Below are 27,285 nucleotides of genomic sequence, written 5' to 3' on the forward strand. Positions count from 1 at the left end.
CTGGAAAATTGCATACATTTCTTGGAACTTGTGCCAGGGTATTGCGGTTCAATCTGCGTTGTAGATCTTCATGCCGACTTTCCATTGCCTTAGATTCTTAACAAACTTCATGCAGGGCATACCAATCATTTAATCAGTTCCAGCTCATCAGCTTCCTTCATTAAATATCGTCTGTAATCATTTAATGCATTCTGTTATAGCTCAGTTACAACTCGGTTATAACTCGATGAATACTAAACTTCACTTGGTAGACATATTGCCTTCATTAACTGATAGCGATAACCTTAGGGTTTATCGACTAGGTTCCTTAGGGTTTACCGACTAGGTTCTTTGCTTGGTAACATAGTATAGTATTATCCTTACAATTTACAACATATGTATGATGTTAAAACAATCTAAACATCATGATCTCATCATTTTCTAACTCAGTAATAGTTGCCCATTGAATACCTTATTCATCCCCTTATTCATCATAATCTTTCCTGTGTCTTTTATCGACATCTTTATATTCTTTAAATCATACTTCTCAAGATATGGCATCATACTGAATTAGAAAATCAATTTCTTGACATCAATGACAAAATAATAATATCAAGACAGTAAACATCCTTAATCAGTTATATCCATAATCATCAACAACCTTCTCAATATCCTTATTGAAATGCCAACAATCTTTCATTGTCTGTTATAATGCAATATTGTCAACACATCCTTGTTCAACAAAATGGACAAGTACATTGATTTAATCTCTGGTGATCCTTGATCCTCCATAGTACAGTGAATATATGCTCTCACATCTTCCACATAGAGAACTTCGTCAGGAACCCTAGAAAATGTGTCGATTGAGTTATCAACCTTTGCAAATTTGAGGGAATTTTATTGAATTCCAAACGTGGACAATCCTTAATGTCCACCACAACAGGGGTAGCCACATCTGTCAGAGCGGGAGCAAATCCAAAAGCTATCACGGTTTCAAAAAAGCAGCGTGAAAAATAGAGAAAATAACTCTCAACCTAAGCCGATGGAAACCTTTGAAAAATCGCTCAGAAAATACTGAAAATCGCTGGAAAATGCTCTTAATCGCCTTGATCGCCTTAAACTCGCTCTGAGTGTTGTGTGATCAAAAATGAAGCAACTTATCATTTTTATCATGTGAAACCCTAATTTCTTATTGACATCAATGCATGTCGGCATATCATACCATATTCAAAATCCAATATCTTAGTGCCGCTTATCTTCCAAACTGACTTTACCAAGATCTGAAACAAGCTTTCAGACCACTACCAGGAGTAATGCAGAATTTTTCATTCATGTGCCTCCCCTTAAGGCTAATACCTTAGTTACCGGGTGTGTTTCCTGTCGATGCAGGAACATTCTACTTTGTCGGTTGAGTAACTGGGGAATTTTCCTCTGTTGACTTATCATCAAACTTCCTAACCCATTGTTTAGCATGAGCTTGTTGGATTTCATCAACCTTTTACATTCCCTTCTCACTGGATGTGTCATTCCCTTCTGGTGTATTCTTGCTTCTGCAATATTTAGCAATGTGTCCTATTTTGTTGAATGCATAGCAAGTAACATTATTCTTCTGAATTGCCTTGTTCAGTCCTTAACCATTCTTTGACCTACATTGATTAGCCATATGTCCAAACTTTCTACATGCATGACATCTCACATTCATTCTACAATCTTCTTTCCTATGACCATACTTCTTACAATTTGAACACTGATCGGGAACTGTGTTATGATTTTGATTTGCTCTATTCCTGCATTGATTTGCTCTATGACCAACTTATTACAAAGAAAGAATCTACCATTAAATTTATGTGCATTGGGTTGCCTTACCGGTGATCTCTGATTCCGGTTGTCTGGTGGATTCCCCTAATTTGCAGTACCGGAGCTTTCTCCATGCTCAAATCCAAGACCTCTAGTGTCTCCAGTGTCTCTTTGATCCTTCAATAATTCATCAAGCTTTGTAGAACTAACCCTGAACTTGTCTTTGTGTTCATTTGCAGCATCCAGATCACTTCTTAGGAATGTCACCATTCTTTCCAACTCTTTCTCATTGCTTTGTGATTGCACTAATTCAGTTCTCAACACATCATTCTCATGCGCTAGCCTAATACATTCCTCGGATCTGTCTTTCAGAGATGTAGCAAGATTTTCTTCATTCTTTTTTCGGTCTTCAATCTCCTTGGACATCCTCATGGTCATGGCTTGCATTTCATTCTTTATGACATTATTCTCTTGACTCAGCTTCTAACACAATTCCTTAAGGGCATTCTTCTCTTCATCATCCAGATTTTGTAAGAGTTCCTTCCTTTTAGCTTGAGCAGATGATAACCTCTCCTGCAGGGTAAGGATTAATTCCTTTGCAGAATTCAACTCATCTTGCAGCTTCAAGTTCTTCAGCCTTTCAACATCATAGTCTTCAAGTGCTACTTCAAGTTCCTTCTGTAGACTTATCTCCATGGATTCTGGATTCGCGATCTTCCTCAAGCTATTAGAATTATTCTGAGGCACCAAGCTCTAATACCAATTGTTGGAATCCAAGAACACTAAAAGGGGGGGTGGGGGGGTGTCAATGTTCTGCCAGTTATAATTGTAGTGTCATAAAAATGCATCTCCTGTAATTTTAACCACATTTGAGGTCCTCACCTTGGAGACGACATCCTCCTTCCTAGCCAGGACTTATTTATGTATTTTCACCCCTTTCCCCCTTCATGTTTGAGCCCTGAGATAGCCTCAGGACCCTATCCTGGCCCCAAGATAGGGCAGGACAGGGGCATGGTGCCCCTGTCCCCCTTGGATAGGGGTGTGGCGCTCTTGTACTACCCTCTTAGGGTGGCCCCAAAATAGGTCCCCTCGGCCCCATCTGCACTTTGGGATCCTAAATCTCCCTGATGACGGTCTTTTATGAGATGAATTAATCTTCAAGAGGCATGTATAAAAGGGAGTTGGTTTTCTCATTTGCATAAGGAAGGGAGGAGGTGAAATTCAAGCTAAAAAATGACAAGCAAGCATAGGTGAAGATATACATCATCAAGAATTCAAGCATTCAAGTCTTCTTCATTCATCCATTGGAGCAATATTTCAATATTCATTTGCAAGCATGTGTATGTGTTAGGGTTTTGTCATGTTATATGTCATTCCATGCAACACTTATGATTACATTCAAGAAGCAAAGCAATCATCATCAACAAGTTGCAGATCTACAAGGTATACATTTCTATTGTTTACATTCAAGCATTTGCAATTACTTTCTTTCAATTTTGATTCCTCAACCGGGGTTTGACTGAGGCAAACCCCTATCCACAACCCATTTTCCTCTCTTTTATGTGTATAGGTTGTAGGTGCACAGCTGTAATTACAGGTTTGGGCTTCATTTGCAGAGACGAAAGAACCCTTTTCGTTTCGCAGATTTTATGGAGGACCATGTACATTCCCGCCATGGTCTCGATGAGTTTTCTCCAAATTTGTTGGGCAGATTCATATCAATCTAATTAGCTCAGATCTGAAGTTACAGCGCGATACTGAACTGGTAGCTCCTCATTTCACTCATTTTCTCTCTTTTCCACATAGTCAACAAGTCAACTTTCTAATTTACCAAAGAGGATAAATTATACTTAAACCCTTGCAATCCACTTGGAATTCACATCATTGTCTCTCTTGGATTTAGATCTAGTGGATTCAAGCCCCTCTTTTGAATGTAAAGTTCATTTCCAAGATAAAATCATGCCAGTGGCTTCCTTTCTCTCTCCTAGGCGGGGAGTCACTAGGATCCAATTTTCCACTTTACAATAATATTCTTAGCCTTATTAACAAATCCACTTATTAACCAGTATGCATAAAAGAAAGTAACAGCAAGTAATATTAATGCAACCACATGAATCAACACCATAACATAGACATTTATACATGGAAAACCACTGTGGGATTCGTGACCCACAATATCTATCCACTAGCCAACTGAATAAATATTACAAGAGGGGCATGCACATGCAGGAAGGCACACTGCTCATCACAAAAGGAGCCTCACTGACTACATATCCAAAGTACTGGATTACAAACAAAAACTGAACTCAGAATGTGCATCTGCTATGTTGGATGAGTTTCGGTTAAAGCACTACTATAACCTCCCTTATCGATAACTTAGATCGTTTCCCAAACCTCGAGACAAATAATCAAGACCGATTACAGATCTTTACATTCGCATTCTATCTATCAAGATCTCGCTCGCATAACATCACATGACCTATCGCATCTCTTATCTATCATATCTCTAAAATGACCTAACACGGCCTGACTTATATACCCATTTGCATGAATAAACACAAATGTCTTATGTCGGCTTACAATCATATTCCAAAATATAAGACACATATCGGCCAAACAAAATATAAACATGAAACAATATGATCGTTGTTGTTTCCACGCTTTGTCGGATCAATCTCTTGTGTCGGCCTTAGAATACCGGTTCCAATTTTGTCGGTTACATGCCTATCAGTTCCCTGAATGTCGGTGAAGTGAATTTTGATTTCCTTGATTGCCAGATCTACCATGAAGTGTGTTGCCATCAATGAAAACACCTATAACCCAAATGAGTGTCAATTGCCAACAGATTCAAAGGGGTGCATTGAAGCCTTCAAAAGCTTCAGCTCTTCTTACTACACCAACTCATATGGACACGAAGGCTTCATCCAACAAAGGAAAGAAACAGAATCCAAAGACCACAGGGAAAGGAAAGGATTTCAGTGCACAGAACACCTCTGGTTGACCTTCTCCTAAGGGAGAATGATTGAAGAAAGAAAGACCTACTTGTGCTTATTGCAAAAAGCAAGGGCATAATGAGTCATATTGCCATCAGAAGAAGTTTGATGGATATGAGAAACAGATTTCAGATTTGACTACTCTTCTTGCAAAGAGCAATATTCCTTCTTCTTTTGACAGGTCTTCTTATTCTCCTTCATTCCAGGCAGATAGACAGTTTAATGGAAAGGGTCATGCATTATGTGCAACCACTAGTCCACCCTCTTCTCGATGGATATTAGATTCAAGTGCTTCACACCATATGGCATCTTCTTAGGATATTTTCTCATCTTTTCAGGCTTCTCCTACACTAGACATCTTGATGGGCAACAACACTATTATGATAGTATGTGGGAAGGGTACTTTTAACATTGATGATGATACTTTAATTATGTACTTTGTGTACCATCTTTGTCTACTAACCTTCTCTCTATTTATCAAATTGTTCATAGTGGGATAGGGAAGACAGTTGAGTTCACACGAGATTTGATGCACATCAGAGACAGTGAGACTGGAGATATTGTTGCCATAGGGACTATTGATCATTCTTCCCACTTGTACACCTTTTCTCATTTTGGTCCACCTTCTCCATTATTTGAGAATTACTCTCTTTTTTCAAGAGAGCATGTTGAGGTGAAGTCATGTCACTTGAACACCTCCACCAGTGTTGTGACTTCTACACCTCCACCTCCTATTGAGTTAGCATCTGTTCAACTGGAATCCTCTTCAGCGCCGCCTTACATTGTAGCTCCATGCATTGAGCCCACTATTGTCGTTGTTGAGGATATATCAGAGGATGTTTATTCCCTCTCAGATGATAGATCCAACACATCTGTTATCCCACCATCATTGGAGCTTCCTTTTCAAGATCATCATGTTCTCCTTTGATCAATATCTAGGCATTTCATTTTTGCCTTACATACAAGTTTTTCCTCTTATTTGTCCATTGACTTTGTTTCCTCCACATTGGAGCCACATTGGTTTGATCATCGGCACAAGGGTTCTATCATTCTAGGGGGGCTTTGGATCCTCGATCCTCTCTCATGGGAGGATTTGTTGTAAATATGTTCTTGAAAGAGTCTCTTGAGACATTGGTTTTGTACTTTCTTTTTTGTTTCTCTTTTGGAGAGGAGTTTTGTTCCCATTGGGTTTTTTCCTTTGCTCTATTTCTGAGAAACTTGCATGTTTGTTCATGGGTACCTCATCAGGCTTTATGCCAGGACCCATCTTGCATTCATCTTTGCATGCTTTTTTCCATCTTTTTTGCCTCTCTCCCCAGTTGTGCATTCAAGGGGGGTGTTGGAATAAATAATTTATATATTAATTATTCATTTAATTGCATTAATTCACAAAATAATTTATTAATTAGTTAATTAATTAATTACGAATAAATAATTAATATTTATCTCCATGCATAATGCAAACTAGCAAAAGAAAACTATGTTTAGATTTTCGAGAGTTTCATGCATTAATTAGTCTATTATGTTATGTGTGCATACATGACTGATTAATGCATTGTGTTTCAAACTCTCAATCTATCTTGTAGACTCCACCATTTAGGGTTTCTATCTTTAGAGTTAGATTTCTTTATAAGGATGTCATATCCTTCATTGTAACTCAAGCAATTTCAAAGAAATTCAATCAATTTCATTGTTATTGTATTCAATTATTTTGTTGTTCAATTCTCTATTTATGTGTGATAGGTATTCTTGCAGAAGATAACTAGTGTTGTGGCATTCACATTTCATGAATTCTAACATGAACTACTATGCCATGCATTGATCCTTAAGATGGGTAATTGTTAAACCTCCAATTGGTGTCATGAGCAAATAAAACATTACAAAATCATTTTAAAAACCCCATAATATATACCAAAATTTGAAATGTAACATGGAAAAGCCTTGTAACATCTTATGATGAATGAATAACCAAGCCAAAAGAGAAATGAAATAGAATATCGATTAAATGTCATCTAAAAAGGGTGAATATAGAGCAAGGATCTATAGTTCTAGACTTCTAGTGACCTCTTAGAGGATCCCCATCTACATGGAAGAACCTAATTTCCAGCTTCTAGATACTCTAATTTCATTCAAAAATAGAAAAAAATTTAAAATTAAGTACTTGTTTGAAGGGAGTACTTACATCCTTTCTAGATAATTATGGGGTGATGCTTATTCCTCATCAATTGGGTAGCCCTTCCTTTTGAAATCCTCAAATTATTTATCCTATTTTATTATCTTTGTGGGAACTTCTCTTCAGCTTCTCCATAGTTTTATTAGCTTGAAACTCCAATTATGCTAGAGGGTAGAGGATTACCTCTAGTTTTAATGCTTAGTGTATGACTCCAACCATAAAATGATGTTTGGCCTACTTATTTTTGAGAAAGAATTTCTTTACTCTTCTTCTTTCAAAACCTTTTTTTCATTATGCAATGGGGAGGGAAGTCCCTTTTGTGCCAATTATATTATGTGTTTCCTTGTCTCTTGCAGAAGCTTCTCTAAAATAGGTGACTAGGTCATAGACTTTAGAGTAGATTTGCTCCTACTCAAGGTTTTATTTTCTTTCACTATAGTTGTAATGTCAACTTTTAAACCATTTTAAGTTGGAGGTAATATTAGCCAATTTCCTTTATTTTGGTGCTAAGGTTAGAAAAATAGGAAAAAGTTTGATATTCATTTCTTGATGAGGTTAAACCCTGGAAAATTCTAAACCTAGAAGTATCTTTCAATCTTCAAATTGAAGAGAAAGAAAGCTTTGTCAGGAATTTATTGTTTTCACAAAGTACATAAAAAGTATATAAGTACGATAAAGAAGAGGAATAAGTTTATCAAGTTCATGAGTTTGTGAACTCTACAAAAGTGTAATGAGGGAAGGTAAGTTGAGCATGTCACAAAGTTTGAAGATTAAAAAAATAGAGAAAAGTGTGTAAAAGTTATTAAATTCATAAAAGGTACAAAAACGTGACAAAGAAAAGGAAGAATCTTTTCATGTTTATAATGTAAATTTTGCAACTTCACAAACTTTGCATATTAGCTAAATAAAGTTTGTAAAATGAAAGCAAGAAAAGAAGTAAAAAGAAAGAAGAAAGAAAATGAAAAAGGTGAATAAGTTCTAAATGTCACAAATTTCATAAGTTTTTGAACTCTTAAGAAAGTGTGAAAGTTTATGGAAAGACAAAAATCTTTGACCTATGTAGTAAAAAGATATTCATAAAAAAAAGTGAGAAAAAAAGCATGTGTGATCTAGACCACTCATCTAGGCATGATTCATTACCAATAGTTGATTTTAACTATTTAAATCTATGAATTTATTTGTTTTAATCCTTTGTTATTCTACATTTTAACTCTTATCAAAACTTATTCTAACAGCTTATGTTTGAGCACTTAAATCTAAGACAAGAACACTTAAGCTTTTTGGAGATCATAAGATGCTTTAGTTTTCAAGAGTTATAAGGTGAATGCCTTTGTCTCTTGAGGATAATCTTACATAGAAGTGAATAAGCTTCCAAAGTTGTAGGTTCAATTGTTACAAGTTTACATAGTTTTTCACTTTCTTGTAGATTTTAGAATACTATTTTTAAGTTTTTAGTGTTGTCATGCATTGTCATTTGTTGTTATTATAGTATCTTGTAATTAATTTTATACTTTATTTATAAATCATAAAAGGTTCTATAATTTTTTTTATCTATTTTTGACCAATGTTTTCAACTAGATTAATGAAAAATTTGTGAAGAAATTTGGATTTTGTAAGTTTTTATTAAGTTTAAAAGTTTATTTGGTCAAAAACTATTGTTGGTGTTACTACAATGGTGTCAAATCCAAGATCTTGCCAACCTATAGAAAATTTAATGATTTATGTTTTGGGGGTAATATAGAAGTGAGGTATCTTAGGAGGGGGCAAAGGAAAGTACAAATTGAAAGTGTAAGCACAAGGAGACTAGATTCAAGGGAAGAAGAAATGGTAGATGGTAGTAAAGAAAAAAATAAGAAGATGGGTGATGAAAAGGAAGCAGTATTTCAAAAGAAATTATCAAATCTTAACTGAGGGTAGAAATAATCAAATGAGCTAATAAAAGGGTTGGTAGAGAAATGAAGTATAAAAATTCTCAACAATGTGAAGGTTCATCTATAAGTAATAGAAATGCAAGCAATTTCATTGCTTACACTTCTAGACTAAGAATGTTCATCTATAAGATGATTTAATAAGGTTGTTAATGTACCCATAAATCAATATGAATATTCTTATAAGAAGTAAATTGCTAAGTGGCATGCAAAATACTAGAATTAGTCTGAAAGTTTCAGAAAATACCTACCATTTAATAAAAAATATAAGGCTTCACAAAAGAGAGGACAAGAAAATAACTTGAAAAATAATGGAAATGTTTTAAAGAGTAAACTTAACAACTTTGAACACACACCTTTATAGAAATGATAAGATCTCAACTTGGGCTTGTTTACAAAAATTGTAGACCTGCCTTACTCTCAATCCCATGAAGAAGAGAGAAGAAAGCCAATTTTCCACTTTGAAATTAGAAGGTATATTCTTTAATTAGTGATACATAGGGACATGCTCAAGTGTATTTATTTAAGATATTTATCCAAAGATTACTTGATAGATTTGAGTTTAAGGATGAATAAAAATATAAGAATCAAGATTAGCCAACAAACCTTAGTAATCACATATATAATAGAGTTTGAGAGGGTTGCAATGATAGTATATGATATATCAAAGAAAATGATAGCATATCTTTTCATGGAGGGTTTCTTTGAACATCTCAAAGGACTTGTCAAGTCTTTATCTCCACCCACCATAAAGGAGGCTATGAAAAGAGCTCTTAACTCAAAAGCCATATGTGTTGAAGAATATTTTCTTATCATTCCATGACAACAAATCTTGGGCAACATAAGGGGAGTTCCTGAAAAAAGTGATCTCATGCACCCTTCTAAAAGGCCATGCCTAAGACTACATCAAACAAGATAGATGAATATGCTAAGAATAAACTTTGGGAGAACAAAAACTTGATTTTCTGAATAAAAAAGTAGGAACTAGGACATAGATTATTGGACAAAGGAAAATTTTATTACATTAAGGTAGGTTTTTACGAAGATTCAAAGCTATAATATCATGAACCATGATTAGTTTAGAAGATTTAGAATCTAAAGTAAAGAAAACTAAATTCATGGGTGGTGGCGTTGTTGCATCTCTTTTAGGTGAACCCAAAATATCTATTTATAGTTCATGGAATATTATCTAGACAACGGGTTTTAGTGCTCATTAATAACGAGCCAACTCACAATTTCATTGATTAAGGATTGATGGTCATGAGAGGACTAATGGTAGAATGTTTGAAATGTAGCTTAATAATGATGGACATCAAAAAGAAGGTAAAACCAAACTTAGTTCAACAACAAGGGCAAGGCAGATAAAAAATCATCACAAGCATCTAATCAATATAACAATAAGAATAATATGTTATGAGCACAAGATAAAAGGAATGGTAGTAGTCTATCACCACCCCAACACTAGATTTCAACAAAGTCAAAGACATAAGCCACTTCCCATTATAACCACCCACAATATCACCTAGCCTTAATTGGCATCCCCGTATCCTTACAACCATGGAGTGCATAAATAACATCTACCATCCAACAAATCAACACAATATGATAGTTGGTCAACAGTCTGCTTCAGGTGTTGATAAGCCCTCTAAGGGGATTTCCCCTCTTGATCTCACTTGTAATGATGTTCCTAATAGTAGTATTACCTAGATAGTTGTTTGTCGTAAGTAGGGGGCAGTCTTAAACCAAACACACTAAGCAACATATTAAGCTTAGAGAATGTCAATCAACTCTAAATGTTTAACACTTTTAAGCCTACAAGTCAAATCTTAGTGTGTGAGATTTAAGCCGTCCGGTAGGGGAAAAGGTAATTCTTCCTCCCTAAACTCTTCCCCGAATTGTGGGTGAAATTTCTTCTCTCTCTTGAGTTGTGTTCCTAATTGTATTGCTAATGTGCTATTGAAGGTCCGTATTAGCCTTTACTTTGCTTATCAGTGGTCTTGTGACCTGTTGTTAATGGCCTGTTCAACCTGAATTTGTATAAGATCAGAATCCTTATTTTGCTGCTTATTTTAATCAAAAATATAATATGATAAATAATCAATTAGAATTATACAATCATTGAAATCATAACATATTACATAATTCGAAAGGAGTCACTCCTGGCCCCTTAAACCCCCAGCACCTGGTTCAACTCTTTTCCTCTGGCGTTTAAGAGCCACTGGTGCGATCAATGGTGTTTGTGTGGGCATGGGAGTCGTTTCTCCTCAAATCATGGTCTCTTCTTTAAGAAAGAAGGACTTGGCATCGGCTTCTCACCCTGCGACCATAATTCTGCTGCTACATGTTCGCGTTGATATTGGCATCGGCTCTAGTTCAGCTGACCTCCATTATGATGGTGGTGATTTGGTTTGTGTGGGGCCGGTAATGGGGCCAACACCCTACTGTATTCTATCCTAGTGACTCTGGATTCTCCTGGTCATCGTGTTGCTATTGGAACAAAGTTTGCTGCTTCGAGGTCGGGTCGCCACAGATCCTACATGACCATTGTAGGTTCAGGGTTCATGCGACCTTTACTAAGTTATAAATTACAACCTCTTTTTAATGCACAATCCTTCTTGTGGTGGTTTGTGAATAGGATGTGTTTGAAAATTAAGATTTTTATCTTGGACAGGTTTGGTATGTAGATTCGACAATTTGTGGTCTTTTATTTCTAATTTCAACGATTAGGTGTTGGATTTATGAAAGTGCATCATTGATAGCAAGATCGAGCTATTTCATTGTGCAAGGGTTTCTTCATAATGATTTTTGACATATCAAAAGATGGGGATTTGATGCTTATTGGTAGGTTATGGATATTGAGAGAGCTGTCATATCCCTGTGTAGACAGCGGGATCATGAAAGGCATGACTGTATACGATTTATACACGTGTATATTTTCTAAATTTAATATTAATAAAAATTATGTTGACTGATTAAAGGTGTTTACTCTTTAACTAATATTATTCATGAAAGAATGCATCCTTCTCCTACCGTCTCTGAAAAGACGCCATGATTTCAAAAGGGGGTTGCGTGATTTCAAAAAGGGATAAAACCACGCCACCAAGGGAAGCACGGGGAGGAAAGAGAGGAATGGGAAATCGGAAAAAGGAGAAGCGACAAACAGGTAACCCTAGCATTAATATTAATTCCGTTTCATTTGCAAAGCGTCCAAGTGGCCTGTGGGATAGTCTGTGGACATATCAGGCTAAAACAATGTGGAGGAGTGTCGCTGGTTCTTCCCAGCGATGAAGAACCAGAGCCTAGACGTGCAAGACACCCCCCTCCCCATTGCCGGCAAGCTGATACGCTCCCAGGCTAAGCCGTCTAGGTGGCTCAGGTCGTCTACGTTGTTACCTTCCATTGAAAGTTATTGTCATACGCAAGTTGCTCAATTTTAGTTTTTGTAATTTACTTAAATCCTAACAAGAATAATCATAGTTCATGCAGTAGTACGAGCAACATGCTAATAATAATATTCATTATTATTCAATACATAATGCAGATCCGTAAATAAACATTTTTGTGAATTAATCATATTTATAATAAGTAGAACATAAAGCAATCAAGGTTATAATTAACTTATCATTCACGCCAGACATAAGACATGCAATATCAGGTTCTGTTATTAATTATTAAAATGAACTCTAACCACAAACAACGATGAATTGAATAAATGTACATAAACCATTAATTCACAGACACATTAATATGAGATAAGGAAAGAGCTATAATTAATAGCAACCATGCTTCTACGATTAAACAAGAACGTAATGAATCCACGCTACCATAGATAGAATGAGTGAAATCAAGTAACACATATGCTGAAATCTTTAATTTTTGTTCCTTGTAGACATTTGTAATCTTTCTACTGTTTTATGTTAGTTAGCCCATTCGGAATAAGGGGGTCCCAGCCAGGGGCATGTTGGGCCCATCCTCGGGTAACCCTATGAGCCCTAGGAGGCGGGATGGGTTTGGATGGGTAGCCTAGCCAACCAGGAGCGGCCCCATCCTTCTAAATGGGTCTATTTTGTGTAACTGAATTACTATTATTGCTGATTTATATATGTATTGCAAGGCCTATAATGTTGCAGGGAACTCAATCTAATTTATTGTCCGTTCCTACCCATTGGAGTGACGAATTTGATCCAAATCTTGAGTGAGCAAGGTAGGGACAAAAAAGGCACATTACAAGAGCACTCTCTCTCAATTGAGCCTTGTTCTATCTCCTTCAACCTTCATGCTAAATCTCTGAATTTTACATTGTTAGGGTTCAATTTTTGAATCTTCCTCTTTAGTTTTGAAAATATTCCTATTACTAGGTCATTAGCAATATAACTGGTCATTTCTTGAAGGTTGACTCTTCTACTGCATGAATTACTCTATGGTTGTTCATATTCAACTGGACACAAATATTTCCAAATCTTTTCAAGATGGATATTGTTTTGATGTTGGGGGTAGGCCTTGGATTTTACTGATTAACTATGAAGGTCTACCCTTTAAATATAGATAATGTTGAACTATCAATCACCTAAGTTGTCCACTCTCTCAACGTAAGGGCACAACTACATGGTGGAGGAATACCCATGAAGATCACTTGATTAATATTGCTTCCAAGTCTATGATTGATGGTTCCTTCAAGATAATGAGTCTTCTTAAGAGGTTGAGTTTTCTCTTCTCATTCCTCATATGACGAGTAACATTCTTGAGGGGGTTTCTCATATAGTTGGCATGACTCCAAAGATTCCCCTCCTTTAGCTCTTTCAGCTTCTATTAGTAAATCCCACCCACCTTTTGTTTTGATTCAAACAATTAATCTTCAACTTTAATGCTACATTTGCCAACAAAACAATTAATTTCAACTTTGAAGCTACATTTACCTACTCACAAGGTGGTTATTCGATAATAACATCAATTAGACATTCCTTTGTTTCTATACGCCCATGGATGGGCCCTCTAAAGGGGATTTCCCTCCCTTCTAGGTTTAAAGATTTCAATGATAACATATCTTAGACAATTGTCCAAAGGCATAAGAAAGATCTTCCTAAATTTGTCTATCAATCGCATACAAGAATAGGGTAGTCTATTAATGTTTAGGCTAGATCTTTGGCACTATTTTGTACCTTGCAGCTTGAATGCAATTGTGTTGGTTCTCGCTTGACAACTTGGTTGCAGTTTTAATTCCTCCCACTCAAGAGAATGTTGTGTTTACTTTAAGTTGTTCTATCTAATGTATAGAACTTTTGACATCTTCAATCTAATGTATAGAACTTTTGACATCTTCAAAACTAGTTTCCTTTTTTCCTTTTTTATTGCACAAAGCAAATTTACAAAGAATATGTTGCTGTGCAAGTAGCTGGAAAGAGAATAGACCAGTCTAACTAATTTAACAACAGCCACTAGAAAGCTGAAAGAAACAGTCATTAAAGAATATGTTAACAGCAAGTAGCTGGAAAGAGAATAGACCAGTCTAACTAATTTAACAACAGCCACTAGAAAGCTGAAAGAAACAGTCATTCAATTGCATACAAGAGTGAAGGATGTGAAATTGAATAGGGTAGTCTATCAATGTTTAGGCTATATCTTTGGCACTCTTTTGTACCTTGCAATTTGAATTCAATTGTGTTGGTTCTAGCTTGGCAACTTGGTTGCAGTTTTAATTCCTTCCACTCGAGAATGTTGTGTTTACTTTTGAGTTGTTCTAGCTAATGTATAATGTATAGAGTTTTTTATGTCTTCTAAACTAATTTCCTTTTGTTTATATTGAACAAAACAGTTTTACGAAGAATATGCTACCAGCAGGTAGATGGAAAAAGAATAGACCAGCAACTAAATTAATAACTAATTTGCTTTAATCAAAAACATATTATATCATACATAAGCATTATGTTAATAACTTAAATCTAAGTTCAAGTATCAGATGGAGATATAGACTAAATCCAAGAGGGATATGATATCCCGAATTAAATCTATGTTCAAGCATATCAGATGTCTCTTGACTTAAACATGCTAGTGGCTCTCTAGTTTGTAGTCATAGCTTTAGTGACATATAATGTAATGCAAATCACTCTAGGACCCAGCTAGGGTCTTCCCCACTCTCAATAATAATCATCACAACATGGTGCTTGCAAATGAGGTTCTACACGCCAATGCAAAACTCCTCCAATTGGCATTGGCCATTTCACCATTTTGCACACATGACGAGAGAATTTTTTTAATAAAGACAATTTAAAAAAAAATTCATACAAAATTGAACTGATCAAATAAAATCAATAATAATGATCAAAGTAGTTAGTGACCATATTTAAACACTATCAATCCACTTAAGATATTGATCCATCCACTTAAGATATTGATCCAGTAAGTAAATCGGATGAGCCACCTTCATCTCTGTTAGTGTAGAACTCGCTATCCTACAATATAAATTGTCTTTGCATATCTATTTTGTTTAATAATTGAATATGCTCTTTTAGGCTTGAAATTTAGACCTTTGGGAGTGACTATGTTTAGTTTGTAACAATGGTCAATCAAGGTTTCTCTATGCTTGATTTGAAAACTTTGGATATTTTATCATTCCATTTATTTTTGGTATAATTAGCATAGCATCTCATCAATAAAGTACAAAACTTTCGGAAATTTTTAAAAAACTAAAGTTAGAGAAAGAGTAAGGATATAATGAAAATGATGGTTTGCTGAAACGTGTGCAATTTAGTTCTGTGATTGACACTAAGGCAAGCTTTGAGAAAAGAAAAGACTTTCAAAATATTCTTTGTACAAGGAAAGAGAGAAAATGAATCCCTCATCCTTCGAGAGACAACGAGAGTTTCTTGATTGTATTTGAAGTTCCCAATATTATTATTCTTTGCCACGTTAAACTAAGGAACAAGCTCAAAAGGATTCAAAATGATTCCATCATACTAAAGTACGATAGACTATAGCCTCGTTAACAAGCCCCACTCACATGAATAATAAAGAAATAAACCTACCCAGATGTTGACAGTCTTTCTAAAAGCTATTTCGTTGATAGTATATTCTAATTACATTACCACAAACCCCATCTAGAGCATGCCCCAACATAAGACACTTTCTAATATCTTTGAGCTGAGGATAACGTATACACACTTGGCAGTGAACCCTTCATCGGGTTCTTCAAAATGGTGATTAATACTCTTGGAACGTGGCTCAACGTTTGCTCCAGACATTTGGCCCCTTCAATGCAAGATTTTTACACTACCGAGTCTTTCAACAATCATTTTCACATTGTTCCTAGTCTACACCTAATTTAGGATTCTTACTTTCATAATGATCTTTCATGTTTTTTATTTTTTTATTTTTTGGGGTTTTTACTATTTTGTATTATTTTTAAAATTTACTATTTTGATATATCTACATATATACCAAGAGACCTGCATTACCAACCCAAATAAGGGCATTGAGGGGGAAGATCGGCTGAACCATACAAGATCTAATAACTGGATTAGAGGATTCCTTCTTTCTAAATATTTTATAAGACTGGTTTCCAGACATTCTGATCCAAATCAGACCCCACAAAGGCCTCAACAACTTGCTAACGATCCACCCGGCCCACAAGAGGAACCCAAAATTTATGGCTGCAACAAAGAGCACAACAGAAACCACAAAGGAATGTTCATGAGGCGAGGAAGACAACGCTGCCAAAGTAGGCACTCCAAATGTCACCAATGGAGGTTAAGGCGCAAGGCCCAAAAGGGAGGTTCATTGGGAAGTGCAAGGCCCAAATTTTAGCTGATAAACGCACATATTCATCCAATTCAACTCAAATGCACACAAACGCAGGCTATGAAAGAGCCTCAGTTTTTGGAGACAGCGCAAAAAGAACCAAGCGTGTTGCCAAAATTATAAACAAGAATCAACCCAAAATTGAAGTGGATGATAGGGTAGTCTTACACACACAGCATAGAGAACCTTTCTTAGGGTGATCGAAAGTAAGGTGCCACAGCTTCAACAATTAGACTACCTTCCCCCAACACCACAGCCCTAAGCTAAACACTAATCCCAATCAATCACATATTAACAAAAAATGACAGTGCCCCTAGACACACGAGTAGATATCAATCACTTCTAAAAGATGGGCTTATTAGTTCTGAGAAACCCATGAATGAAGCTCCAAAAAGCCTGGCTGCATGTTGAAGTATTCCAAGCCTTGGTACTTATCTTCGTCCAATACATCAAATCCCAAAACCACCCACATGAGCCGAAAAGGTGTACGGAATCGCACCAAAAAAATTAGGTAGACAATATCATCCTTTTATCACCCTCAACCAATGCTTTCATACCCTTCGCCATATGGGCAAATGAGAGTTGTTTTGGTGGTGTTGTTTTGGTGATGACTTTGGGAGTCAATTCCCAAGCAGCTGCAAACCCGCCTAGAAAAATCCGCATGCCTAGTGCATTGATCAAGCCTCACACACTTTGTAAACCTGAAATGGGAACAGCTGCCCTAGTAGCAAAAGGTTTGCAGGGGAGGATGGAAGCAAAAATTGCTGCAGCTTTTTTCCAATTATAAAAAATATTTGTTAAACAGTGATTAAGTATATTAAGCATAACATATTATAACGTTATAAAGCCTATTCTTTTGTATTGTTGATTGTACTATAAATATATTTTATTGTATCACTTACCTTTACCCATAGAGGTCCATAGAGGTCCTATGGTTTATTGGCACAAACAAGATTTTAGGGTACTTACCACTCTCGAGAGATAAGATTAAGGGCAATGTGAAAAGTTTTACTGCTTATGCAATGTTGAACAAGCCAACCTCTTCCATACGGGAAATTTTGCAGAAGAATTTTCTCATAAAATTGATTATTTTGTTTTTTAAACATAAAAGCTCACACATTAAAACAACAATTTACAAAGGCGGTACATGAATCTTAAAAAAACGCATGGCACACTAATTCCAAAAAGTCTAGGAAATCCAAATGTAATAAAAATTGACAATCAACAAGATAAAAGGAAGCCTCCAAACCCTATAGATAAAGCAGAATGACTTGTTCCCCTTAAGATTGTACATGCTCTAAGTGTTGGAAGTGATGTTTGCCTTTGAATTTGCACATCCAAAAAACCTGAATGCCTATCAAAAAAACCTTCCAAGACGCCAAAACATGAACCATAAAAAGAGAGAATTGTTGACCTAGCTAAATATATTTAGGTTTCTATATTCAAGTCCTCACACCATCCTACATTGCATAATAAAAATAAAAGAACTCCAAACTTCAACACGATTATATTTTAATTTAAGGAGGTCTGAGAAACTCCACACAAAGAAGACTGAGTTGGCTCTGTGCATCATCCCCAAAAAGAATAAGATCACCCTTTCCCACGAGTCAGAAAATGCCAACTTTAATCAAACGACTACCCAACTGCATTATTTTTCATGTTTGAGAAATCATTCCAAAGGCTGGTAACCTATAAATAAAATGCCCACTTTAATCAAACGACTACCCAACTGCATTATTTTTCATGTTTGAGAAATCATTCCAAAGGTTGGTAACCTATAAATAAAAGAATAACTCTCCAAATTATAAGTATTTGAGCTTAAGAATTCATCCCCACTACAGCAAAAATTCGCCCACATACCATCTCTAATATCAGTTGACAGCAAGAGCTATATTGTGAAAAAGGGAAAATCTTGTGTGCCTAAACGGCCTCTCTTTAGATTGGCAAATTTTATCCTGGTTAATTCAAACGTCATTCCTTTTTCTCTAAATTTCCTTCCCAAAAGCACTTTCTAACTTTACTATCCAAATCATGAAGGATATCGTTTAGAGCTGAAAGGGTCAAACCTATAAACCAGGTGAACTTGAATCATAAATAGGACAATATGGTTTGTTCAATGACTGATATAATAATGCTGAACAAAATCCAACATAACATTCCAGTCTTTTTTCCCAAGGCAAGTGATTAATCAAACTTAGGGTAAATCTTTAACAAGATTGCATACATTAAAACTATGCAAAAGGATTGGTGGGCTCCCCCATATTTACAATTACGCTTATAATATATATTATTTTTTAGGGTACAGCCAAATAAATGTCAGTTCAACATAGACACCCTTTCATTGAAACCTCACAAGAGGATATCATTTTCATTTACTTCATAAAATATACATTGTGACAATTCCTTTGAAAGTTGAAACAAAGAAAGGACAGCACTTATGAAAAAACACGAGCATACTTAAGGAAAGGTAGCAATAATGGGAAGATAAGTTGTAAACAAAGCATATCAATGTTGAATGACCATATAAGATACCACCAGCTCCTCTTACAATATGAGAACAGAAAAACCTAAACGATGTTTAGGCACTTTTAAGTGTTGGGAAGCCAAGTAGATAAAGCACATACAAAAACCATGGGATATTGGAGGGTATCACAAGGTAGTTCATGCACTGGCACATATGGAAAACTGGGAGATTGGAGGGGCATTGCCAAGTAGTTGAGGACAACTGTTATACAGTATGAAAGATAGCCAATACTGGAATTGAATGCAGCTAAAGCACAAATGGCAATAGAATATGATAAATTACACAATAAAAAGAGCAAAACAAAAACTGTGAAAATAATATGATCAGGTTAGACTAGTCAAGCCACTTACATAAGGCTTAGACTAGTCAAGCCACCTGCATAAGGCTTCTACACTGTAAATTTAAAAAAGCTCTAGTGGTTTTGCATGTTTGGATGAGAAATCAATGATGAGCAATACCATAATAATTACTTAGCTAGTCTTAAGGGATTTTTAAAATCAAAGCTGGAACTAACAAACATAAAAGAACTCTTATCAATTACTGATCAAAAAGTTATAATTCAACTTACAATATGGATCCAACACAATATTTTGCATGTCATTTATATGTTGAACCAGTTACGTGATTGAGCATCTGACCATAAGAATTATAGTCATATCAAAAAACTGTAGGTACTCAAATAAGAGGCTAAAAACTGTCCAACGTCAATATTTGGGTAACCAGATTGATTGTGAAGCATGTTTGAAGAGAATAATTATTTAAGTAAGATTTGAAAGGCGGTGAAGATTATTTTATGCATGCCTATTTGAAAATCTACATGTGATTGCATTTATTTCAAAATAGGGCAAGAGATTTGTTTCCAGAGCAGCAATAAGTCTCTGCATGCAAAGATGAAATAGAAATGGTATGGTCATGCCTGTAACTCTGTTGAAATGTCGTCAATTACTTTCCAAATGAAATGCCTAATTCTAGTGTCAACTTGATATATATAGGCAATGATGTAATCTTAGTATATGCTTGGACAATGCAATAGACAAGCTTCAGTCAGAATAACTTAGAAGAAAGATAACCTAAGTTACCGGTTCGGGTTCGAAGAACCTGGTACGCTGGTACGGCAAAATTTTGAGAAGGGGTTTGGGTTCGTTTGGGTTCGTTAGTACAAAAACATGTAAATTATATATATATGCAGCCTATAAGCATGAATTAAGATTAGCATGTCACATAGCATCATATAAACAACAAAACCAACATAAACTTGTAATCATAGCATCATGATCATACCATAACAGCATCATATACATCAAGTTTAATATCAAAATGATAAAATATTCAAGTATCATTGTTTCAACTTTCAACAATTTAAAGTTTGATCATCAAATGGACTCTCTAATGGGGGTTTGGGGCAACACCCCCAACGGGGTCAAGGGGCAGCGCCCAGTGGGGTCAAGAGGCAGAGCCCCTTGCGGGGTCGAGTGGCAGCGTCGCAAGGTCCCACACGGAACTCCATGGCATGCATCAATTTTCTGCTTTTTTAAGACGTCAGGAACAAGGCCAAAGAAGTCAAAATTCTGATCAAGGTGCATTCTCCCATACGGGAATTGTGTTTTCTGACTTGTTCTTTCGTACAGACTTGTGCTTCTCTCTTGGTTGTACGATGCATAGGTGTGTGGCTTGAGACATAGGGTCATTTTAATTTTTTATGTGGTGGAATTCAAAAAAAATTAAATTTTGCAAAAAAAAAAATCCATTTTTGGGCTGTCAGACCCCTGGGTTCGACTTGGGTCCTCTTGGGTTCGACCCTGGGTCCTCTTGGGTTCGCCCTGGTTCGAACCAGGCCTGTGAACCACGAACCCTGTCCGAACCACAGGCGAACCAGACCCGAACCCCGAACCCCGAACCAGGACCGTACCGGACCAGTACCAGGTGTCTAGGGGGCCAAACCCGGTAACTCAGAAGATAACCGATTGTAATTCATTATATATCTCGATCCAAGATTTTTCCAATCTGGCATGTATCCATCTCCTCCAAGGCATAGGAAGCTATACATTCCTCAAAAAATACATCGTCTATGTCTATTAAAACATTTTAAATGCATGGTAATTTGGTTATGGACAGATCACAATGGACATTACAAGTTAGATATATCATAAAAGTCAGAAGTTGCAGTACAATTTACAATGCCTCATTTATCTACTGATATAGACTAAAAGCCATTACAGTTTGCACATTTCTAAAGGGAGATGATGGCAACCGGTATAAAATTTCACATAAGTAAACATTTAGTGAATCGAGAGAACCTTCCCTCTTGTTACAGCCACCTTTTTTAGTACACAGTAATTTGGCACCTTTTGAGTACAGTAATTTAGCTATGTACAGGTCACAATGGACATAACAAGTTAGATAAATTCTTGTAAAAGATAAAAGCAGCACTATGATTTACACTGCCTGATTCGCCTACAGATATGTAATAGAAATCAATACAGTTTGTATATTTCTTAAGGGAGATAACTGCAACCAGCAGAAAATTTTGTATAAATTGTGAGAGCCTTCCCTCTTGTTACAGCCATGTACCTTGAGGATAGAAGCAGAACTTAGCTAGAAAAGGCAAGACAGAAAATATTTCCCAGTTTCCCAAGATTCTCAAAGATAGTACAAATTAAAATTAATAAATGTTGATCCAGGCCATTTTAACAAGTGAAGATCCACCTGTTGGCCAGATTTTCCTGCATAACATTCATGATTGTAAGGGATATAAAAACACAAATGCAAACAACACATAAAACAGTATAATTCAAAAGCATTTAATAGAATACATGCAAAATCAAACATAAAGCATGCAACTACACATTTACAGATTCATTTATTGAGTTGGCTACAAAATCAGGGCACTAAAATGGCACATGTCAATCAAGTACCTGACAACTTTTTGTACGCCCCCACTTAGTTGAACCGATTGGTGATAGAAGTACAGGTTACTCGAGTTACACACCTACACCTCCTTTTCCACTCAGTTGGTAAGGTTTGACAAAGTTCAGCAAGTGCATTAATATACTTCTCTCAAATAAGGAAAAAATCTCATTACCTACAGACCTTCAAAATTTGATTTGGCAGCATTTGCTCTGCCTTACAGAATTTCAAGCATTTGGTCACACTGCTTCCTCCATCATATGCCTCTGAAGGAATGGATAGATGACCTCCTGATTCTTTAGTATTCTTTACTATCATACAGGCAATATAAGAGATTACAGAAAGATTATATATGACTGGTGTATCTTATTGAGCAAAGCTTTAGAGAACTGTCATTGCCCTTGTTTAGGTGTCCATCCAGAAATAGCCTCCAGTAGTTGTTCTTTAGTCAGTGCCTGGGATGCCCCGAGCTTAATCACAAATGTATGAAGAATACTTTCATTAGCTGCAGAAATGTTTGCATGATTGACGTCCAATTGCATTCTTTGCAATGCAAGCATTACCCTACCAACTGGATGGCTTTCCTTTGGGCAGCTAACCCTGACAGTAGCTTCTCCACTCATCACCTGAACATCTATGTTAGAAATGGGATCTATGTTTCTGCCATCTTGTACATTGGACTTAAACTGCTGCTGCTGTTGCTCCTTTTCTATTTCCATATCCTTTACTTTGTTCTGCAGTTCCTGAATGTAAGCAATAGCATCACCTAATAGTGAAGCTTTATCCATTTTTGAGATGTTGGGCACCACAGCTCGCAACGCATAAAATCGTTGGTTAAGTTTCTCGCGGCGTTGACGCTCTGCTTCAACGTGATTGAGTGGCTCTTCTCTTCCATTAGCCGGTTTCCTTCCCCTTTTTCTTGGTCTTCTCTCTTCAATCACCACAGGCCTGCGATCATCTCTACAGGAAGCTTCAACATCTGAGTGCTCTTCAGACTCCATCATACTTGGTCGTGCAGACACAACACTTAGAGAAGAACCTGCAACACTAAGAGATGAAAGTCTTCCAGTAGGTTTAATTAGATCATGAGTATTATAAATCTCTCCAGCTTCACCATTACTGGCATGGTTCCAATTTGCTGAATGCAAGCCATTCTGATTAGTGGTTGCATAAGTTATCCTTTGCTCATTTGAGATATAAGGTGCGTGAGAGTATGGTGTACCAAAGGCCGTGTGGTAATGACGATCTCTTTCTTCCACTTTGGTGACCACAGGTTCCGTAGATTTATTGAGCTCGTGGCCAAAAATTTTCCAATCTACAGAAGGCTTATTAACAGGTGGAGGAACTTTGGCATTTATAGGATTTACCCTGATTGGATTTGGTGAAAAGGGCATAAATGGAGAAACCTTAACTGTTTGTCGAGGTCGAATCTCATTACTGATATTTTCCTTGAAGCTAGACCTAATCCTATCTATGGAATCTTTGCTTTCCCTGATCATCTCCACAGACCCAACTTCCAATATGCCATTTTCCATTGGCACACATACAAGAGTCTGAAAGCCACCTATTTTGGCAAGATATGATCTGGTGCAAAAACTTGTAGGCAATTTACTCAGTTCATTCAGCCAGATATGCTTCCCACTGTTAAGGGTCTGGCCAGGAACACCAATTCCTCGAGGAAAGGAATAGTACATAGACGTCAAATAAAACATCTCTGTATCAGAAACATTCTCTAATCCTGCAACAAAATTACTATCCTCTTCACAGCCACCACCAAAAAAGCTTTGGAGTTTCTGCAATACCTTTTTCTTTAGTTGATCCCTATCCGCAAACCTCTGATCAAAAACTCTTGCCTGATCAGCTTCCTGGCCCTCCCGAGGGCCCTTGAAGTAGCCATCACCCCATCCAAGAACCATGTCTCCATTTTTTGATCTTGAAAGCTGCCAGAAAATAGCATAAGTCCAGCTTACTGATGAAGATTCAACAAGGTTTTGAAGCTTCTGCTGCAATGCACCATCACTGAGGGCAGACACTAATCCTTCGGAAGATACATAGCTCATCATTAAGTGATCAAAGGCATTGGGCCCTATAAGCGAGTTCACCATAGCCTTATCTTCCTCGCTCCAGAACCTCAGTGCCCCACCAGCCTCACTTCCCATTTTTCTAGATCAAATTTCAGATTTATCAGTGCAATTTTAAGCCCATTCACTGCTACACCCTGCAACCCACTACCCTCTTGACAGCAAACAAGGCCTCTGTAACGGCCACTAGTTACCACAAACTACCTAAATCCGTCTCCTGTCCAAAACCCTCGCTTATCATTCATCCCCTAGAACACTTACTTGATTCTTGTTACAAATTGCAGCACGGAAATCAAACGAACAGGGAAAAATCATTACTCTGCGAAGCAACTACACGTGAATATTCGCCATGTCTGCTACAAAACAAAGCACAAAAGGTTCCCAGTACGTCACATATCCTGACACTAGAAAAAAAATCCACTACCATCCAAGATCCCATAGTTCTAATGCAATTAGGCTTTCAATTCAAGAAGGTTTACCATCGCATTTCATAAATAAACACAGCGGTATAAAATTTCAACCTGTATCCAGCTGCGGTTTTCTCGCAATGAACCACCCAAAAAAACCCAATCCCCAAACAAGACCTGGAATCAGCCAAAACCCCACAGTGTTTGTTTCAATTAAAATATCAATCAACTCAATGAGGATTTTTACTGCGTTTTACAAATACAACACAACAGGCACCACAAAAACAATATCAACCCATTTCCAGCAGCAGGAAACTTCCCTGCAATATATCCCCAGAAAAACCCTCACACAAAAAGCAACATCCCTATAATCAGAATCCAAAAATCCACAATAAGAACAATTTTTGAAAATTTTCCTTTTTCCAAGAAAGCCACAAAATACCGCATATACTTACCGCGAATCCATGCTTTCGCTAATTTTCCTGCTAAAACCCTAACCAAGCCCTTACTTTATCACCACGCCACGGCTTAAAAATCCGAAAAGCACCACCTTCACAGAAAACCCCCCTTTATTCCTCCAATCCCTCCCGCGCCCTCGCCTCCAACGTTTTCCTCACCATTTCACAGGCCAGAAGAAGAAAAATATCTCCTCACCCTACGTCAGACCCTCCCCGGTTGGTTTGGCTTGCCATACCCTCGTGCGCTGCACTGTTCAAAGCTCTCAACCCCAGTAACCCCAAATCCCGACCGTACTTAACCCCGGTTAAATTCATGTGGTTCGCCCCACAATAAATAATTGTTATTACATTTTGCTGCTCACGGGATACACCCACCGCGTTTTTAATAAAGCCGATATTTTCCGAATCTCTGGTTTTGTTTTCCTAATTACGCTATTTATTTTTGGAACTTACCAGTCCGTGTTTTTATTTTTTAAGCACAAGCACGTGATGTTGACGTGCTATTCGGGTGAAAGGAACGTGCTTCTCTCGTGCTAATTGTCAACTAAAATAGGTAAGCAATAATTATCATGTGTTTTTGCTTGCTTATCGCGATAAAAGAGGAGGAATCTTTGTGCCACTCAATTTGCATGTACTATTTCCACGAGATAAATGTGACCCCCCCCCATACAATGTTTTTTACTCTATTTGGCTTACTCTCAATGTTTGTCCATTTTCTCCTCATGAATGTATTTGTTCCTATCCCACCCTCCCTTTTTCTTTTTGTTCCCCTCTTATTTGTCACAAACATGAATGGAAAGATCAAAAATGTTTAGGGACTTATTTCCATTAGTATGTATGCTAGATGTTCTTTCTTTTGTATTCTTATGTTATAGAATAAATTTTCGAAGATGGATCAGATGGATGATAGTTTCAAGTTTGTTCTTCTTCTTATTGACTTTTATTCTTATGTTATAGAATAATTTTTCTAAGATAGATCACATCAAGTTGAAAAGGTGTATGATAGTTTCAAGTTTGTTATTCTTATTGACTTGCATATAGATGGGACCGTTGAAAAACATGGATGGTGGTTTCAGGTTTGATTCTTCTTTATTTATCATCATATGAGTGGAAAGCAATTCATGGCAATGGAAGTTATAGTTGAAAAACATGGATGATAATACCATGTTTGATTCTTCTTTATTTACCTTCACATGTGTGGAGAGCAATTCATGTCAACAAAAGTTATGGATGATAGTTTGAAGTTTGATTCCTCTTTATTTACCTTCATATGGGTGGAAAGCATTTCATGTCGACAGAAGTTAGAGTGGATAGGTTGGTGGAAAAACATTGATGATAATTTTATATTTGATTCTTCTTTAACTTCATATGGGTGGAGAAGAGTTAGTATGGACAAAAGTTATAATCGATCGAACATTTGAAATGGTGGAAAAACTACAAGTATCTCCTACTTTCTTCTTAGTCTTGGAGGAAGACTCACCAGACTATGAAGATTTCCAATGTTTTGGAGGAAATGGCGGTTTGGAATCAGACTTAGGAGGTGGCTTGGAGGAATGCTCACTGCTTGCAGAATTCTTCTTTGGCTTCGGTTTCTGCTTTTGCTTCTCCTTAGAGGACTGAGCAACCAATGCTTTGTTCTTGGACCCTAAGAGCATGTCCAGCTGAGAAAGGTGAGACTGCTCACGAGACAAACGCTCACAAAACACATCAAAGGTAGGCATGGTGAAACGAGCACCCAAGCCATCCATGGTGGAGTAGAAAGTAGAGGCAAAAAACTAAAAAGGACCCCGAAGCTTTGAAAGGATCAAGTGAATACACTCTGTGTCTGTCTTGGTCTTTCCACACCCCTGGAGAACAGATCTGGTAGTCTTGAATTTGTTCAAAAAATCATCAATGGTGGGAAAGGAATCAGGTGACAAGGAAACCAACTCTACCTCAATCTGTAATGCCTGGATCTCATTAACTCTCCCGAAGAGAGTCTCAAACTTCAACCACATAGTGCGAGGAGTGAGCAACTCATCAAGGTGAAACAGAAGACTGTCGGAAACATGTAAAGAGAGCAAACCCATGGCCTCATCCATCTTGTTTATGTGTTGAAGAATCTTCATAAGGACATTGCAATAGAGGTTGAACCTCATCCAAACAAGACCACAACCCTCATGCCCTAAGAAGTCGTGTGATGTGAGGCTTCCAGGTGTGATAGTTGTGTGATGTCAACAACTCAACTGAAGAATCTGCCATGAA

General features: G+C 36.9%; 1 protein-coding gene across 5 annotated transcripts; it reads right to left on the minus strand.

The window, feature by feature from the left end:
• Positions 1–21,444: 21,444 nt before the first annotated feature.
• Positions 21,445–25,430, minus strand: LOC131052758 (transcription factor MTB1). Of its 5 annotated transcripts, none has more exons than XR_009107503.2 (4): positions 25,039–25,430; positions 24,698–24,760; positions 22,104–24,529; positions 21,445–21,911 (listed from the first exon to the last, which is right to left on the minus strand). XR_009107503.2 is itself a non-coding variant. In XM_057987359.2 (3 exons), exon 3 carries the CDS (start codon positions 24,252–24,254, stop codon positions 22,488–22,490), a length of 1,767 nt encoding a protein of 588 aa, XP_057843342.1. In that variant the 5' UTR covers positions 24,255–24,529; positions 24,698–24,760; positions 25,039–25,430; the 3' UTR covers positions 22,017–22,487. The 5 variants fall into 5 exon arrangements, 1 of the variants encoding a protein (XP_057843342.1); XR_009107504.2 differs by having other exon boundaries at positions 22,104–24,532; XR_009107505.2 differs by having other exon boundaries at positions 24,656–24,760.
• Between the last annotated feature and the right edge of the window lie 1,855 nt (positions 25,431–27,285).

The sequence above is a fragment of the Cryptomeria japonica genome, chromosome 6 (assembly GCF_030272615.1).
Source record: "Cryptomeria japonica chromosome 6, Sugi_1.0, whole genome shotgun sequence".
NCBI classification, from domain to species: domain Eukaryota; kingdom Viridiplantae; phylum Streptophyta; class Pinopsida; order Cupressales; family Cupressaceae; genus Cryptomeria; species Cryptomeria japonica.

What these genes read in the sequence shown, in the direction of transcription:
- LOC131052758 (XM_057987359.2), bottom strand. Translation starts at nt 24,254, where the DNA reads ATGGGAAGTGAGGCTGGTGGGGCACTGAGGTTCTGGAGCGAGGAAGAT.